Here is a 16,632-nt window from a genome sequence, read left to right as displayed (position 1 = left end):
TTTATTGGGTTTTGTTTGTTGGCAGCTTCTGCCTTAGAAAGATTAATTTTTAGTGCACCTGATTACCGACAAACCTTTCACATAATTTGACATGAAGGATTACTTTGCAGAATAGGCGAAATTTCCGGAGTCTCACGCATTATTATAGCAAAATAAGGTGGAGTTTAGATTTTTCCAAAAAATATCTTTTTATAAACTAAAATTAACTTATCGACAACAAATTAAAAAAATAAAAATTTAACATTATCTATAACTATGTATAAAGAAAAATTCTTTTTTTGGTATCTACATTTATTTTTCAAAATTATTCTTTAAATAATAGTCTTTTAAATTAAAATAATTATTATTACTAGTTTTGTTATAATTTTATTTTAATTTATAAAGAAATTTATTTATATTTATTTTGATATATCTTTAAGAATCCTGAACTACTGGATAATGAGAGGTATGACAGGCAAAAACCTTTCTAGTATCAATTGCATTCCCTCTTCTTTAGTTGAGGTTTTTTTTTTTTTTGAAACTTTAGAGTTACGGAAACCTATGGTTCTTACATCTATGATTAGAAAATCGGTTTAGGAGGTAACAGCATAAACAAACTTTAGAAAAGAAAACATCAACTATATTAAACTGCTAGTTGTATGAATTAATAACAAATTTATGTAGTTTGTTTTAACCACGACAGAACTCTATGATATCTTAATGATTTTGCTTTTCGGCGTTCGGTTATGAGATTAATCCTCAGTTTGAGATGTTTCAAACCAGTTGGGGATGTAAAATCCTGTATGTTAAATCCTATTAATTTTACAAGAATAATTATTGTAATAAAACTAGACACATTCAAAATTAATGTTTTAAGAGAAAAAAAAAAGGAAAACAAAGACAAAAAGGTCAAGTGAAAAAGAATTATCATGAAGGTGATAGAGTGGTCGAACTTGGACTAAAATTGTAGGGTGCCAAATTAGATTTGTTATATATAATTTTTCTTTAGAAAAAAAATTATTCATTTTTTTCTTTTCACTTCTTCTCCTTAAAACAAACACACATAATAGTAGAATTCAAAAAAAAATCATTCGCTATTATATCATGCTATTATATCATGATACCAATTCATGAATACCATTTTAGATAAGTCATTCGTATCTCATCAATTTGATTTTGTGGTATTATTAAATTTGATGTCGTTTTTCCCATATCACGTTCTAATGAATTTTTAAATTCATTGTATGTAACTCTGAGAACTTTAGAGATTTGTTTTATATTGTCTTAAAAATTCTTAGTTCTTATTAAATTTCTCAAGTTTAGCTAACGTAAATGCATTTCTTTTTCATCTTCATCACAAATCTTCCTCTTTGAAAAAAAGGAATCAATTTTTTTACTCTTTATCATAATCTTTCTAATATAAATTTATCACCTCTCACCTATTTAGAAAAAATAAAATTTATATTCACAAATCACAATTATCACAATGCAAAACATAACAAAACTCATACTACTTTAATTAAATAAGCAATATTGTATAAATTCAAAACTTAAAAAAAAAATTACCATAAGTAACGAAAAACACAAAATCCCTAAATTTCATAATTAAGGGTTATAATAATTTAGGAAAAAATATAATTAGGGTTCATACCAATTTCATAAAAGAATCCCTAAAATCATAATTAGGGTTTATATTAATTTGGGATAAACTTAATTTGGAAGAAACATCCTAAAAAGAATCATAAACTAACTAACATACATACATCATAATAAGATACTAACCTTGATTTGTGAGAGATCATGCAAGAATGTATACAAGAATCTCAATCTATGTGTTTTCAACCTCAATTTCTCAATCTATCTCTTTGTATTTATCTCTCTTCACACACTTTTATGATAATTTACATGGTGGAAAGATCTTATAGTAAAAAAAAAAACCTAATCTCTTTTATAAATTAATGTCTTTATTAAAATTTTTTATTTTATCTTTTATTATAATTTTCCATAATATAATCTTAATATAAATAATATATAATATAATTTTAAAAAATATATAAATATATATAAAAAAAAATTCAAAAAAAAAAATGGGGGAGCCGTGGCTCCCCCTTGTCATATCCTAGTTCCGCCATTGAAGGTGATAATTATATTACTACTGCTATCACATGCACTGATTTTTTTTCTTTCATGACTTTAAGTATGTTAATCATTTATCTAATCACAACATATGGTAATTAAAAGTAATGGTACTATGTACATTGGACCGAGAAATAAATTATTCATATCTTTCGTTTTTGGTGATTTAGGAGTGTTAAAGATGAGTAATTATGGTAATTCGAAGATTGTTGGTGTTGGTCATGTCATGTGTGGACTTTTTTAGTAGGTTCAAATACTATTTTAGTTCATGTTTTGGTCTAATTTGTTCAATTTGGTCTCTTTCTTTTTTGGTGGTGGTGGTAACGACAATAGTGGTGGTGATGACTAAATTGAACCAATTTAACTAAAATAAGGATTAAATTGAACAAATTAACTAAAATAAGAACTTATTTGAACAAAACACTAGTCATAGTGTTAATATTGTCACGTCATGTGAATAGTGTCAGCATATACATTATGCCGCTATCAAATTAGACGGCATTAACAAAAAGACGAAATTGAATATAATTTAGCAAATCAGAAACCAAATTGATTAAACTGGACCAAAACAAAGACCAAAATAATATTTAAACCTTTTTTAATATTATAAACCATTTTATCAACCTCAATAGACCATTAGTTTCTACTATCAAGTACAATTTCCTTTTACGAAACATTAAATTCTCATTATGTTTCTTTCTTATTTGCAAGCTGTTTGCTGTTGGAATCCTATTTTTTGAGGTGCAATTTCCTAAAATATTTTTTTTCTAGGTTTATAAATTTGTATATTTATTTATAATAATATACTTTATTAAAAATTTATAATTTTTTTACAAACTTGTGTAAATATAAATTTAAAAAATATACTTAATTTAATATTTACAAATTAATCAGCAATAAAAATTTGAAGAGTGATTATAATAAATAAAATAATTAAAATATATTGCTATTATGGTAATAGAAAGATTATCATAGTAAAATATTATAACTATGGTTTTTTTGTTTTGTAAAATTATTTTTGATACATGTATATTTAATTGGTTAAAATAATTTATGTAATATTTTTGTGAGTGTAATAAGTTAGAAAAATAAAATTAAATAATAATATGATTGTAGGTGAAAATATTTGAAAAAAAATTAATATAAATTTAAAAATTACTAATATAAATTCAAAACATTTAGGTCTATTTATAGAAAAAAAATCTTTAAAAAAATATTAAAAAAGTATAGACTTTTTTTAAAAAGGTTTTAATGGAAAAAAATATAATTTTAAAATATAGCAAAATACAAAAGGTATAAAATTCAAAAAGTCAATTTCAAATTAAATAATTATTTGTTGAAGTTATTCATTATTTAAATTAAAGTTAATAATTAGAAAAATTGTACTAAAAAAAATAGTTTTGAAAGAAAGCTAAAATTTAGTTTTGAAAGAAAGTTGGTAATGGATGTAGTAAAGAAATAATAAAGAATAATGAATTAAGGGAATTGATTTAAATTAAATTTTTTATATGTATATTTATATAGTTAAAATTTATTTTATTTTTTCTAATTTATTAGACCCAACAAAATTTATTACATAAATTATTTTAATCAAATAAATATATATTTATCAAAAGTAATTTTACAAAAAAAAAATCATAATATAATATTTTATTATGATAATTTTTCTATTACCATAATCACTGTATATTTAAATTATGTTATTTATTATAATCACTCTTTAAATTTTTATTCTCAAGTAATTTAAAAAATATTAAATTAAATATATTTTTAAATTTATATTTACATGAGTTTGTAAAAAAGTTATAAATTTTTAGTGAAGTAATTTATTATAAATAAATATATAAATTTATAAAACTAGAAAAAAAAATGTTGCTAAAAATTTGTTTCTCAAAAAAAGTATAATTTCAGTCACAAATGATATGCAAAAATAAAAAAATAAAATAAAAACATGTTGAGAAGTTACTCATTCGCAAAAAGATAGTCTACTTACATAATTTACTCAAGTTAATAAAGTTCAAAAGTTGTCTATATCTAGGAGTATCAAAGTGAGTCAACTCGGCTCACACAGGTTGAGCTAAAAAAGAACCAGCTCAACTCAGCTCACTTTTTTGCTGAGTCGTAAAATTTGCAACCCGGTCTAACTAGAGCTGTCAAAGTGGGTAAGAACTTGTGGGCCAACTCGGACCGGTTTGGGTTGAAATTTTTTTACAAATTTCAGTACGGGTCAATTTTTGATCCGACTTACTAAGAACTCAGCTCACCCGTGTTGAGGATAGTTAATATGTATTGGATCTAAAAAAATACATAGTTAAGTGTGATATTAAATAAAATATGACTTAATAACCATTAATGCAATTTTATTTTATGTAAAGAATAAAAACACCTATAAGTTTTGTACAAACGTGTTTAATATTTTATCTAATGCTCACCAATCAAAATTAAAAAAAATTAAATAATAGTAACTATATTTTAATGTTGCTAAAAGCTAAATATAATTAAACATAAGAAAATTTAAATTAACATAAAAACCAAAAAAAAAAAAAAAACTAGAGGTGTCAAAATGGGTAACCCGGCCCGATCCAGACCCATCACGGATTGATCACTTAGTAAGCCAACTCAATCTAGCTCACTAATTAGCAAGCCAAAAAAATTCCTACCGACCCGACCCACTGCGGATTGATGAGTTAAAAGGATTGGTTCACGAACTCATTTAATTAAAAAAATATTATTTTTTTATTTTTTTAAGTCAAAACTATATTATAATTCTAATTAAAATCTAAATAAACTTTAATACAATCCAAATACAAACCAAAATCACAAAAATACAAATTATATATGTGTTGGCTAAAAAACAACTTAACATGACCCAAATACAAAGTCAAACTTAACAAAAAAATACTTATGTGACCTTTTATTTACGGGTTGGTGAGCCAATCCGGCACCACGAGTTCAACCCGGCTGAGTCAGGTTCTAAGTGAGCCGGGTCAAAAATCAACCCATATTAAAATTTGTAAAAACATTTCAACCAAACTTGACACGAACCTGTAGTGAGCCAGGTTGACTCGTTGGTTCCAATCCATTTTAACAATTCTAAAAAAAAAAATATTAAACATCTAAAAAACTTATAAAAAAACAACTAAAATTAAGATATTTTTTTTGCTTTTTAATAAATACCTTAAAAATTCTAAAATTCTTATTTTGTATGAGATAATTGTTGTCTAAAATTTAAAAAAAAAATTTGTTTATATAAAATTTATTATATATATTTATACTATTTTATTTAATATATTTAATTATTATAATTTTTAATGTAAAATGAATAAAATCCATGTATATTAATTATTTTTTAACGAGTATCTCGAAGACATCGGTTAAAATTTTTCTAGTTTTTATAGTAATAATAATGACGGTAATTAATGTAATAATAATGACGGTAGTTAATGTACGTACTTAGTATTTATATCCAAGTACAACTTGTTGAAAATGTTACAATACAGCTACAGACATTAATCATGACTTTAAAAAATTAAACACGTGCTACTCAAAGGTACCGTATTACTGTTATTATTATGAATTTTTTATTATTAGGAAAATAAAATTAATTTTTTGTCTAGGTGTTTTTAAAAAAATTAAAAAAAAATTATACGGGAATTCACCATTTTTGCGTACACAATTTTTCTTTCGTTTTATTCTTTTATTAACTATTTTTTAAAATCCAAATAATTATTCATAATAAAAATTTATTTTTCAATTTTATATTTTCAATAATCACTTTTATAGTTTAAAATAGTTATTTATGATAAAAAATCATTTAAACAATAAAAAAGTATAAAAAATAATTATTTTTTTATAAAAATTATTTTATGATCTGTTAATGTTTTTATTTTAATAATTAATAATTGTTTTATACTTTACTAATTTTTTTGTATAGTGAAAAAAACAAAATAATAATATTAATAGTTATCGAGGTAAATAATTTGTAGTTTGATAGGGTAAATAATAAATAGGAGATAAAATCCAGAGATGAAGCCCAGCCTTGGATAGACAATAACAGAAAATAGATCATCTTTTGTATCAGTCGGAGCCACAATTCTCCTCATACCGTTACTGTTCCTCAATTTACCTACCTCACACTCTTCAATTCCAAAATCCTCTTTTCCCTTTCAATTCTCCAAATTAGGTTTAGGGTTTTCCTTCTTTCGGAAAAAAAGGAAGTTTTGGGAGATATGGTAGACCCATCGTTGCTGACACTCGAAAAACAAGGGCAAAATTCAGTGGTATCTGAAGGAATCCACAATTGGGTGTTTGAGTGCCATGGGTTTTTGCACAATGCGGTTTTGATCATCGCTTCCTTTCTCTTCGTCTTGTACTTAGCACTGCAAGCTAGACAAAGCTTTCTCAAACTCTCACATGGTCGTTCTTACATCATTATATCCTATTACGCTTCTCTCTGGCTTGTCAGTATCCTCAATCTCGTGTGGTGCTTTTCCCAGGTCAGCTTATATTTTCCCGCAATTTCTTTAATCCAGCAAAAAATAAATAAACTAGTAAATTTACAGTTTAGTTCCCAAATGTTTTCAACTTGTGTAGTTTTATTCCTCGAATTGTTTACAGCTTGTTAATTTGGTGTGCATGTTTGGATTTTTGTTGGATAATTTATAATATTCAAAGCCAGGTTGAAATACTGGCTAGTTAGATGTTAAATGAATGTTCTCGAGTTTGGTTTCAGGTTCAGCTTGAAGAATGAATCGATTCCGGGCACAAAATTGATTTTGAGATTAAGCAATTTTATGTAGTTTTTTGCATTAATTTTATACCATATCTCTTTAAAATAAAAACATCTAAACATAAATCATATCACTTAACATCAATTTGAACCAAAATCAGTTTTACAAAATCAATTTGCAAATGTCTACTCAATCACACACTTAGTAGGATAAACATGTTAGTAACTCTAAAGATGTTAATTATTGGATCAAATTGAATATTGTTATTATTATTATTAACTATACCTTATCTGCTGTAAATGGTGTTAGTTATTGTTGTGATCTGCTATTGATGGTTAAAGTTTAATTCTTTGATTGATGCAGACATGGGAGTGCTCTCCTGGGAAAGAGTTTGCGTGGAACTTGTTGTCCCTCTTTACTACTTCTGGAATGTTGTTTCTTGAAGTGAGTTTGCTTGCGTTTTTGTTTCAAGGAAATAGTACCAGTGGCTTAGAAGCGTTAACTCGAACTTTTGGTATATCAGGGATTATTGTTGGTTTTGATATCTTGTTGAAGGTAATTCTGTGGTTTTTTCTGCAAGCTTGCTGCTTGTCCCTATATGGTTTTCAATGTATTAATTGTTCTAGTTTCACCTTTTCCTTGTTAGGCTATATATCTGTTTGCATTTGGGATTCCAATCTTCATCAACAGCGGTTACCCTACTCCTCATGTGAAGTGGAACTTGTGGGTCATTCACAAGCTGTTGCTTACCCTTGTTTATGGTTTCATATTGTTTATTTATCATTCTAGGTGGAGAGAAAGGTTACCTGGTAAGTTTGTTGCCTGGATAGCTTAATTAATGTCTTTAATTAGTTTTATGATAGCTTAATTAGTATTATGATAGCTTTAATTAGTTTTATGATAGTTAGTTTCCAGTATTTAATGTTTTTAATTAGTTTTATGATAGCTTAATTTCTATTCCTCCTTTTGCAGCGAGGCCTGCATACTACAAGTATGTTACAATCATGTTCATCTTGAATGCAATTGCACTATTTGCTTGTGCCATTACTGGAAACGGTGCTTCTTTTGGTTTCTGGTTAGATTCTTCTATTATTCTGTAGCTTACTAGAAAGTGATTCTTTTGAACTTTTTTTCTTTTGGCTTCTTTCTCTAAAGATTTGTTTTTTACTTTTTCCCACAGGTTATATCATTTCACGATTGTGTGTTACCATGCCGCTTATCTTCCCCTTCTGTATATAACCTTCCTGGCTGACTTTTTTCAGGTCATAGTGTCCTAAACTTAAAGCCTGGAGTTCAGTTTTTACAGTTCAAACATTGGTATTGTTTGCAGTTAGGAGTTAGGAATGTTCCTTGTCTTATTTATCTGTGTTTGTTGTCGTTGTGATTGTTACAGGAGGACGATTTGCGTTTGGAAAACGTGTACTACTCTGAAATGAAAGATGCTGGTTTCTTCGAATCAGATTGGAACTGATGTGGTAGTTGCTATATTTTTAGATTAATAAGACCTCGATGTACCAGGGCACCCGTTCACGAAATTTGTAAATAAAGTAAATATTTCAGTAGATCGCTTTAGTAGATAAATTTTTAAAAGAAGTGTTAGTAACCTCAGGTTAATGGTATATCAGAATGTTCTATGCGTGATTTAATATTGTATTTAAGTTTTCTGTTTGTTCAATTAATCAATTTCGGAAAAATAATAATGAACAATCATTACCCTTCAAGCATTTACACAATGCGAAGAATAGTCGTTTGCTGCATTCTTGTTGTGTAAATAAATTGTTTGATTAAAATATTAGGAAAGGAAGTAAGAAGTTTGAAGATTGCCCATCCTGATAATTCATTCTTCTGTATTGAGGATTTTTAATATGGAAGGCCAAAACGAAAGCTTATCAGACTTGAGAGACCTAAGTTGGATGTTATAAGAAATCTAATATCGAGATTTGATTTTGTAAGATGACCATATTAAAATTGGAATTTTATGTACATTTAGTTAAAATTTTATTAATATGATTTTAACTGCCTGTATGGTAAGAGAATTTTATAATTTTAAGCAAACTTAATTATGGGTTTTTGGAGGAGATCTTAGAGATACAACATCAATAAGATTTTAACACCAATAAAATTTTCAATTTAAAATTTTTAGACAATAGGTTCACACCTTTTAATGTGTTCAACTTTTTCATCTCTATTTACTATGAAACTTAGACTTATTTTGATTATCAACAATATCTCATCAAAGAGGAGTTATTTTCACATTACTCTTTTTCGAGTGGAAACATTTTCAACCACCAATAAGCACTTATATTATATTTGTTTGAGCTGATCATCAAGACAACTCATCGACTTTGATACCATTCAGCCAAAATTCTATTAATCTAATTTTAACGGCTTGTGTAGTCAAATAATTTTAAGCAAACCTAATCATGGGTCTTTCGAGAAGATAACTAGAGAGACACAACACTAAACATCAATGAAACCTAAGCCAAACTTATATATGAAAGAATGACACTACTTCCAACCTAAAACCTTAAAATAAAGAGATTATGAATCTTCTATCTTATAATATAGTCAACTTTATCATAAATATTCAATATAAATCTTAGACTCATACTTTAATTTCCAATAATATCACCCTCAATGTTGAGTCATTTCCACATTGGTAGACTCTCATTTAATAAGAAGTATTTTCAACCACGAGTACCTCAAGCACTTATACTTGTTTGAGTCAATCACCAAGACAAACCTTTGACTTTGATAGCATTTAGCCAAAATTCTATTAATATGATTTTAACAGCTTGTGTAGTTAGAGAATTTCATAATTTTAAGCACTTAATCATGGATCTTTTGAGGAGATCATTGGATATCCTAACACCAATGAGACCCTAACCAAACTTACATAAGATAATGACACCACTTCCAACCTAAAACCTTAAGATAATGAGTTTATATGAATTTTTTTATCTTATAATGCATTAAACTTTCTCGTCTATGTTCGATATGAAACTTAGACTCATACTTTGATTCTCAACTATATCACCCTCAATGGTGAGTCATTTCCACATTGGTATACTCTCATTCAATTATAAACATTTTCAATCACAAGTACCTCAAACACTTATACTTGTTTGAGTCTATCACTAAGACAAACCTTCGACTTTGTTACCATTTAGCCAAATTTCTATTAATATGATTGTAATCCCTTGTGCAATAAGAAAATTTCATAATTTTAAGCAAACTTAATCTCTAGTGATCTTTCGAGGAGATCACTAAAGATACACAACTCCAATGAAATCTAAGTCACTTTCATCTCAAAGTCTTAAAATAATGGATTTATGAATTTCTACTTTAAAAGGTGTTTAACTTTCTTATCTCTATCTTATGTGAGACTTAAATACATTAAAATTAAATTTATATCATTTATTAAATGTTTTATTATATTAAATGTTTTATTATAAATTAAACAATTTAAATATATTAATTTTAATTGTATTGTTTAAATAGAATATTTACCTAATATAAAAATAATTTTAGTATTAATTAATATTTAAATAACTTAAAATTGTAATCGGTAACAATTTTTAGTTTATATTGATTGAGGGTATTTTATTTATTTTGATAAGGTTATAACTTTTTTGTAAAAAGGTTTATAAAAAGATTTTAATTGATATGAACAAGGTTATTATTGTTTGGGTGATAGTGATACTTCAATAACTTTTTTACCTTTTTATCAATGCTAGTTATAATAAATTTTGGATTATATTAGTCAAAATAATCTCAGTTAAGAATATCCAAAACGTTTCCCTTTTAAAATAATATGTAACATATACATTATTTAAATATTCTATTTTTTATGATTGATAAAAATGATAAGAAAAAAATAACATGATTATCATATGTACACTACTAAACAATTAGTTTATAATATTTATTTGTTTTATGAGTGTTGTATAATTATAGTATTTTTGTTTCACGTTATTTATTCATGTTTCCATGCTGTAATGGAATATAATAATTATCAAATGTAAAAAAATGTTAAATTTTATAATTGAAGTAATTTAGTATATTATTTTTTAGTTATTATGTCGCACTGTATTGAAATTTCACTATAGTAGTTAGAACTATAATAAAATAACATTTGCTTTCTAACCGGAGACACGTGCTTTGGTTTTTTGTTAACGTTTAGATGTCTGATATCTCTTAGTATTTTTTATACTTTACTATTAACTATAATTAGTTATAATTAATTTATTGTTAAAACAAAACAAAACTAGATTCCAGACCGAGTCATTGTTTGTGGTGAATATGTTTTTAAATTCCCCACGATGTAGACTATAAAATATTTGAGTTGAATCAAATAATTATTGCTATTGCTAACATGTACTAAGAAAAAATAAAATAAATCAAGGGAAAACAATTTAAATAATAAAATAAAATAAATTTTTCATGAAAATTAATATCCATTTATAAACTTCAACTTTTTCAAAATAAAAAATAGATAGATAAAAAAATAAAAAATGAAATTCAATGTAAAGATCTATAATAGAATAGAAATAAGTTCGAAACAAAAAAATTTTAAACTTCTGTAATTTGCCTGATTTAATAAAAAGAGAAAAATAGAAAAAAGAATACAAACTATCAAACACAAAATTAATATCTCCCTTACATTCTACTGAACACACTATTAACTAACTGCTCTATGAATTCAAACCATAACAAAAAAATAACATTTCTTACTTAAAAAAAAAAAAATCGTATGCAGCTGATATGTATCTCGGGTGAAAGTTTCCCTTTTCTAATTCGAATTCCAATACCAAAGTTCACAAATTTTTAAAAGGAGCAAAAGGTACAATGTAGATGGATTCTACCTTACTCGTCTCCAGCTTCTTTCGCAAACCTTAAAATAGCTATTAAAAACAGAATACAAACGTCTAAAAATTCAAAGATAAAATTTTAAGCAAAACTAGGACTCCTGATTCGGACAGCTAATTATTTATCGTAATTATTACAAAGGCATACCGTCCACTGAAATCGTCAAATGTGAAAACCACACTCTTCACACAATTTCGCCCCGCAATTTTTTATTTTTTTTTCAAACCTAAACCAGGCTTAACAAGTAGAATATGCAGATAAAACACTTAATCAATTACCCCATACTACAAATACTACAATGGAAAACTATGAATGCCTACAAGAGATGTTTTTTTATCATGTTTACTAAGGACTCTGTTTACTGATGATCTCCTCGATAAGATCTGCAGCATCCTGAACCGTTGAGATGCTCTGTGCACTATCTTCTTCTACACTGATACCAAATTCCTCCTCAAGCCCCATCACGATCTCAACCTAAGGAGTACAAGTAAATCACAACAATCAAATGATGTGTATTAAATCATGATCAGGTTTGCGAAATTAAATCCAAGGAGTATTGAATGGAAGAAGTTATGGCAAGATGTTATTTACAGTGTCAAGTGAATCAGCTCCAAGAGCTGCGAATGTTGACTCTCCGGTGACTGTAGAGTCATCTGGTAGAGCCAGCTGGTTCTTCACTATTTTGCACACCTTTTGTACTGTCTCCGGTTTAGCCTGCGTAATGAATTCGACATATAAGCATGAAAACATTAAGCACATGGAAGAGACAAAAAAGTATTATTCAGTAAAAAAGGAATTCTGGAACTTTCTTACACATCCCACGTTATTGAAGTGTGCATTGAATAATTAAACAGTTATGCATACTCATACTCCCACCCATGTTAAATACTGAACCATCTATATATAGTTAGACTAGTGCCAAATTGTCAGCATAGAAATGTCTCTCAAAGCTTCTTGAAATTCTATAAAACACAAGATTGAAGAATTATGAATATTGTTTAATATAAAGGCCAAAACAATTTTCACAGCTAAATTTGTGTGAAAATCAGCAGTATGCAAAGGTTGTGCACACTTTAGTTTCGCTAGATAAATCCATTTCTAAAATTCTAATCATACAAAACAATGTAGTTCAAAAAACTAAAATCAAAAGCTACAACTTAGCGAAACTAATACCGAACTAAAGTACATTATAAAAATAAACTCGTGAAAGCACAACAAAAGAAAATGAACCACTGTCCCCAAACCCAAATGTGTGAAGTGAATTGTAGCTTATAAGATTGAAATGTATATTTTAAGATAAGATGTTACAAGAGAATAGGTCAAACAGTTAAAAATCAGTGTAGAACCATTCGGAGCGTTCAACTCATCCAAACTATTCTGCAGTTAAGTTTGTTTTAACAATTGCTTAAATGCAGTTGATCAAACCGCTTCTATGTAAATATTTTGTCTACTCCCCTTTGAGATGATAGAAAAATCTTAAAATGTGTATCATTTCAGTTTTGGGTTTAACTTTTAAATTTCCATAAATATAAAATTTCATATTTTCCCGCACAAATTATCTGTATTCAAACAGTGTGACTTCATGAGGTGAAACCAAAGCCGAAGAAATAATAATAACATACAGCACAGGAAACCCGAATGCAAGTTGAGCGCGGCTTCGAGCTAAAAGAAACATTCCTCCTCCCATAGCTTGAAATTGAGCTAAACCTCGGACTAGGAACTGCATTAAATGTCTGTTCAATAAGCATCAAAGAAAATTCATTAAAGAACGAATACAAAATAACGAAACAGAACAAGAAACAACTCTGCCTTACTAAATAATGGAGTAACTATATGAACTATTACTTAAAATCATTGGAGTTGTTCAGACGTGGGAAAACAATATATAAAGCATTTTATATATTCTGATCTAAGATTTTCAACTTCAGTTTAAATCTTCACTAACAATACTGGGGAAGGAAATATGATACAGCTTTACCATCCATGTCCTTAGAACATAACAAATACTACCAGCACTAAACACTTCTGAGCAGGCTTTATCGTTTAATAGATGATAATTTCATGTGTAACGGTTTTCCAAATGACAAAACAACACAAAATATCAATTATGAAATCAACCAGAATTTACACAAACAAATGTATGCGCAAATACGAACTCACTTAGTAGTTATTATAGCCGTATAATCAAATGCAAAATATTTGACAAAATAAAGACAAATAGTAAAAAATATCAATCAAGATCATCACGCGTTACCCTTCGTCAAACAAGGAATCGTAAAACAAGAAACTCGTCCCCTCCGTCAAACAGGAATCGTAAAACAAGAAACTCAGCCGAAGTGGAACACACTTCATAACAAAACATTCATAACAAAACTTTTCACGTAACAATAACAAACAACGCATAAGCCCGAGAATCCACAGTTCCAACACTCACTAGAAAAACGAAGAATAAAGCAAAACGCAGAATAACTATTATAATGAAAAAAAAAAATTCAAAGAGATCAAACGAAAATCGAAAACGATACCAATCTCTGATTGAACTGGAGACGTGCGGAAAGTGATCCTCCGTTAAACGTGTTGGTTGCCATGGAGGTGGGTGCGAGTATGCGAAAAGAATTGAAAGAGTTGAGAAGGTGGCGAAGAGTGTGAATAGTGAAGTGAAGAGTGTTAAAGAAAGAATAAATAGCTCCCTCCTTGCGCTGCCTTCGGTACTGTTTTGATTCTTGACTCTCTCCACCTTCCAACTCGGACCTATCTTTAGACTGAAATGGTCCTTTCGACTCTTGTTTGAGTCATATTTGAGCCCAAACTTGTTGGGCCAGAATATATATCAGGACAAATGAAGCCCATCAAAATCACTTACCTTACTAGTACTACTAAGATCAGTTCCTTGAGAAGATATATACACAGTTATTGAGTTTCAAATGCAATCCCATAAGATTTATAACTAGATTGGGACCCTACGTATCATCTTATTTTTTTATTTTTATGTTTAATTTGATTAAGAAAATAAGTATAAAATTAGTATATCTAAATAAATAATTTATTTAAATAATTATATTTAAAAATTATAACAATGTAAAATTATATATAATATTTAAATAATAAATTTGAAAATATAAAAATATTAAAGAACTAATTATCATTATATTAAATAACAATTATAATAATATCAACAGCAGTAATAATAAGATTAAAAAAATAATATTTAGATATTTTTTTTAAATTATAATTTTGACACTAATTGATTAGTGATATTGTAGAATTAAAATTAGAATGAATTTAGAGTTATATATTATATTAGAGTAAAATGTGTATGTATGGGTAGTTGTTAGAGTAAAATGTACGGATATTATGTACAAAATATACATAATAAATAGAACATGGAATAGATGTTAAATTTTTTTAAATAGTTATACATATAGATACAAATACCTTAATAATAATAAGAGAAGTAGAAAGTTGGACACAAATTCATACTATCTATATTGGTCATGTATTTTATTTCATTGAGGTTGGACACAAACTCATACTCTCTTTTGTCTCATGAGAGAAATATTAGTTTAATCAATAGTATTTTTTTATTTTATAATTTGTTTTTATATATTTAATATCGTGATGATTAAATTTAAGAAATAATTATATATAATAAGCTTGATATATATATATATATATATATATATATATATATATATATATATTAATTATGTTATATATTATATATTAGTTTTGTAATTTTGTTATATTAAAGTGTTTAAATATGTATAACTATTTATAAACATTTGTAATATATTATTAATATAATTATTAGCATTATTCCTACAAATACGTGATATTATTATTAATTAAAATGATAATAATAATAATACTAATACAAATAATATTAATACTACTAGTAATAATATTAATAATACTAATAATAATGCAAAGGTTAATGATAATAATAATAAGAAGTATATTAATAAAAAATATAATAAAACTATTATTAATTAAAATAATAATATTAATACTATCAACAATAATAATCCTAAAAATAATAATAATAATAACAATTAAAAAATAATGATAATAAAAATAATAAATAATAATAATACTAATAAATATAATAATAATAATGCTAATAACAATAAAAAATATTAATATTAATATTAATAATAGTATAAAGAGTAATAGTAATAATAATAATTATTATTATTATATTAATAATAATAATATTAACAAGTAAAAATAATAATAATACTAATATTATCGGTATTAATGCTAATAGTATTACTAATTAAAATAATAACTTAATGATAATAATAATATTTTCAATATTGATATTATTAATATATTAATATTATTAATTTCAATAAATATTAATAATACTAATAGTGTTATTAATTGAAATAATAAAAAAAATGATAATGTTAAAAAATAATAATAATAAATGCTAATAAAACAATGATATTAATGCTAATAATATAAAGAATAATAACAACGGTAAAAATACTAATTTTAATAATATTATTAACAGTAGTAACAATAATAATATATCTATATTAATATTAATACTATTATTAATTAAAATAAAAATTCTAATACAAACAATAATACTATTATTAATAATAATAACATTAATATATTAATATTATTATTAATTACAATACTAATTTAATAATACTAATTGTATTATTAATTGAAATAATAATAATATTTAGGTATAAATACACATTTGGTACCCAAACTTTTTCGGAAAATTTAATTTGGTACCCGAACTTTAGGAATGTTCAATTTGGTACCCAATTTTCTATAGAGATTCAATTTGGTCCTCTCCGTTAAGTTGGAGTTAACACCGTGTCCGTACAGGACATGTGTCAAGCCATGAAATTTTTATTTTTATTTTTAATTTTTTTTTTCAAAAAAATTAATTTTTTTT

General features: G+C 26.1%; 2 protein-coding genes across 2 annotated transcripts; one reads left to right on the top strand and one right to left on the bottom strand.

Annotated features, from left to right (window-relative positions):
* Window positions 1-6,160: 6,160 nt before the first annotated feature.
* Window positions 6,161-8,569, top strand: LOC114190161 (protein CANDIDATE G PROTEIN-COUPLED RECEPTOR 2-like). Its single transcript, XM_028078951.2, has 6 exons — window positions 6,161-6,611; window positions 7,209-7,400; window positions 7,492-7,654; window positions 7,818-7,920; window positions 8,026-8,107; window positions 8,239-8,569. Exons 1-6 carry the CDS (start codon window positions 6,345-6,347, stop codon window positions 8,314-8,316), a joined length of 885 nt encoding a protein of 294 aa, XP_027934752.1. The 5' UTR covers window positions 6,161-6,344; the 3' UTR covers window positions 8,317-8,569.
* A 3,224-nt stretch (window positions 8,570-11,793) lies between these two features.
* On the bottom strand, window positions 11,794-14,437 carry LOC114190448 (acyl carrier protein 1, chloroplastic-like). Its single transcript, XM_028079335.2, has 4 exons — window positions 14,240-14,437; window positions 13,337-13,447; window positions 12,306-12,428; window positions 11,794-12,188 (listed from the first exon to the last, which is right to left on the bottom strand). The coding sequence occupies exons 1-4, from the start codon at window positions 14,300-14,302 to the stop codon at window positions 12,060-12,062; spliced, it is 426 nt and encodes a 141-aa protein (XP_027935136.1). The 5' UTR covers window positions 14,303-14,437; the 3' UTR covers window positions 11,794-12,059.
* Between the last annotated feature and the right edge of the window lie 2,195 nt (window positions 14,438-16,632).

This window comes from Vigna unguiculata, chromosome 7, assembly GCF_037176805.1.
Source record: "Vigna unguiculata cultivar grain cowpea cultivar isolate G323 ecotype 2 chromosome 7, ASM3717680v1, whole genome shotgun sequence".
NCBI lineage: Eukaryota > Viridiplantae > Streptophyta > Magnoliopsida > Fabales > Fabaceae > Vigna > Vigna unguiculata.
The sequence above is the reverse complement of the archived record's forward strand: the minus strand, read 5'-3'. Positions and strand labels throughout refer to the sequence as shown.

Excerpts from the sequence above, each read along its gene's own strand:
- LOC114190448 (XM_028079335.2), bottom strand. The coding sequence starts at position 14,302 with ATGGCAACCAACACGTTTAACGGAGGATCACTTTCCGCACGTCTCCAG. Across the intron at positions 13,448-14,239 it reads TCCAGTTCAATCAGAGATTG|ACATTTAATGCAGTTCCTAG; the intron begins GTATCGTTTTCG and ends CTTATTGAACAG. Across the intron at positions 12,429-13,336 it reads GCATTCGGGTTTCCTGTGCT|GCTAAACCGGAGACAGTACA; the intron begins GTATGTTATTAT and ends TTCATTACGCAG.
- LOC114190161 (XM_028078951.2), top strand. The coding sequence starts at position 6,345 with ATGGTAGACCCATCGTTGCTGACACTCGAAAAACAAGGGCAAAATTCA. Across the intron at positions 7,401-7,491 it reads GTTTTGATATCTTGTTGAAG|GCTATATATCTGTTTGCATT; the intron begins GTAATTCTGTGG and ends TTTCCTTGTTAG. Across the intron at positions 8,108-8,238 it reads TCCTGGCTGACTTTTTTCAG|GAGGACGATTTGCGTTTGGA; the intron begins GTCATAGTGTCC and ends TGATTGTTACAG.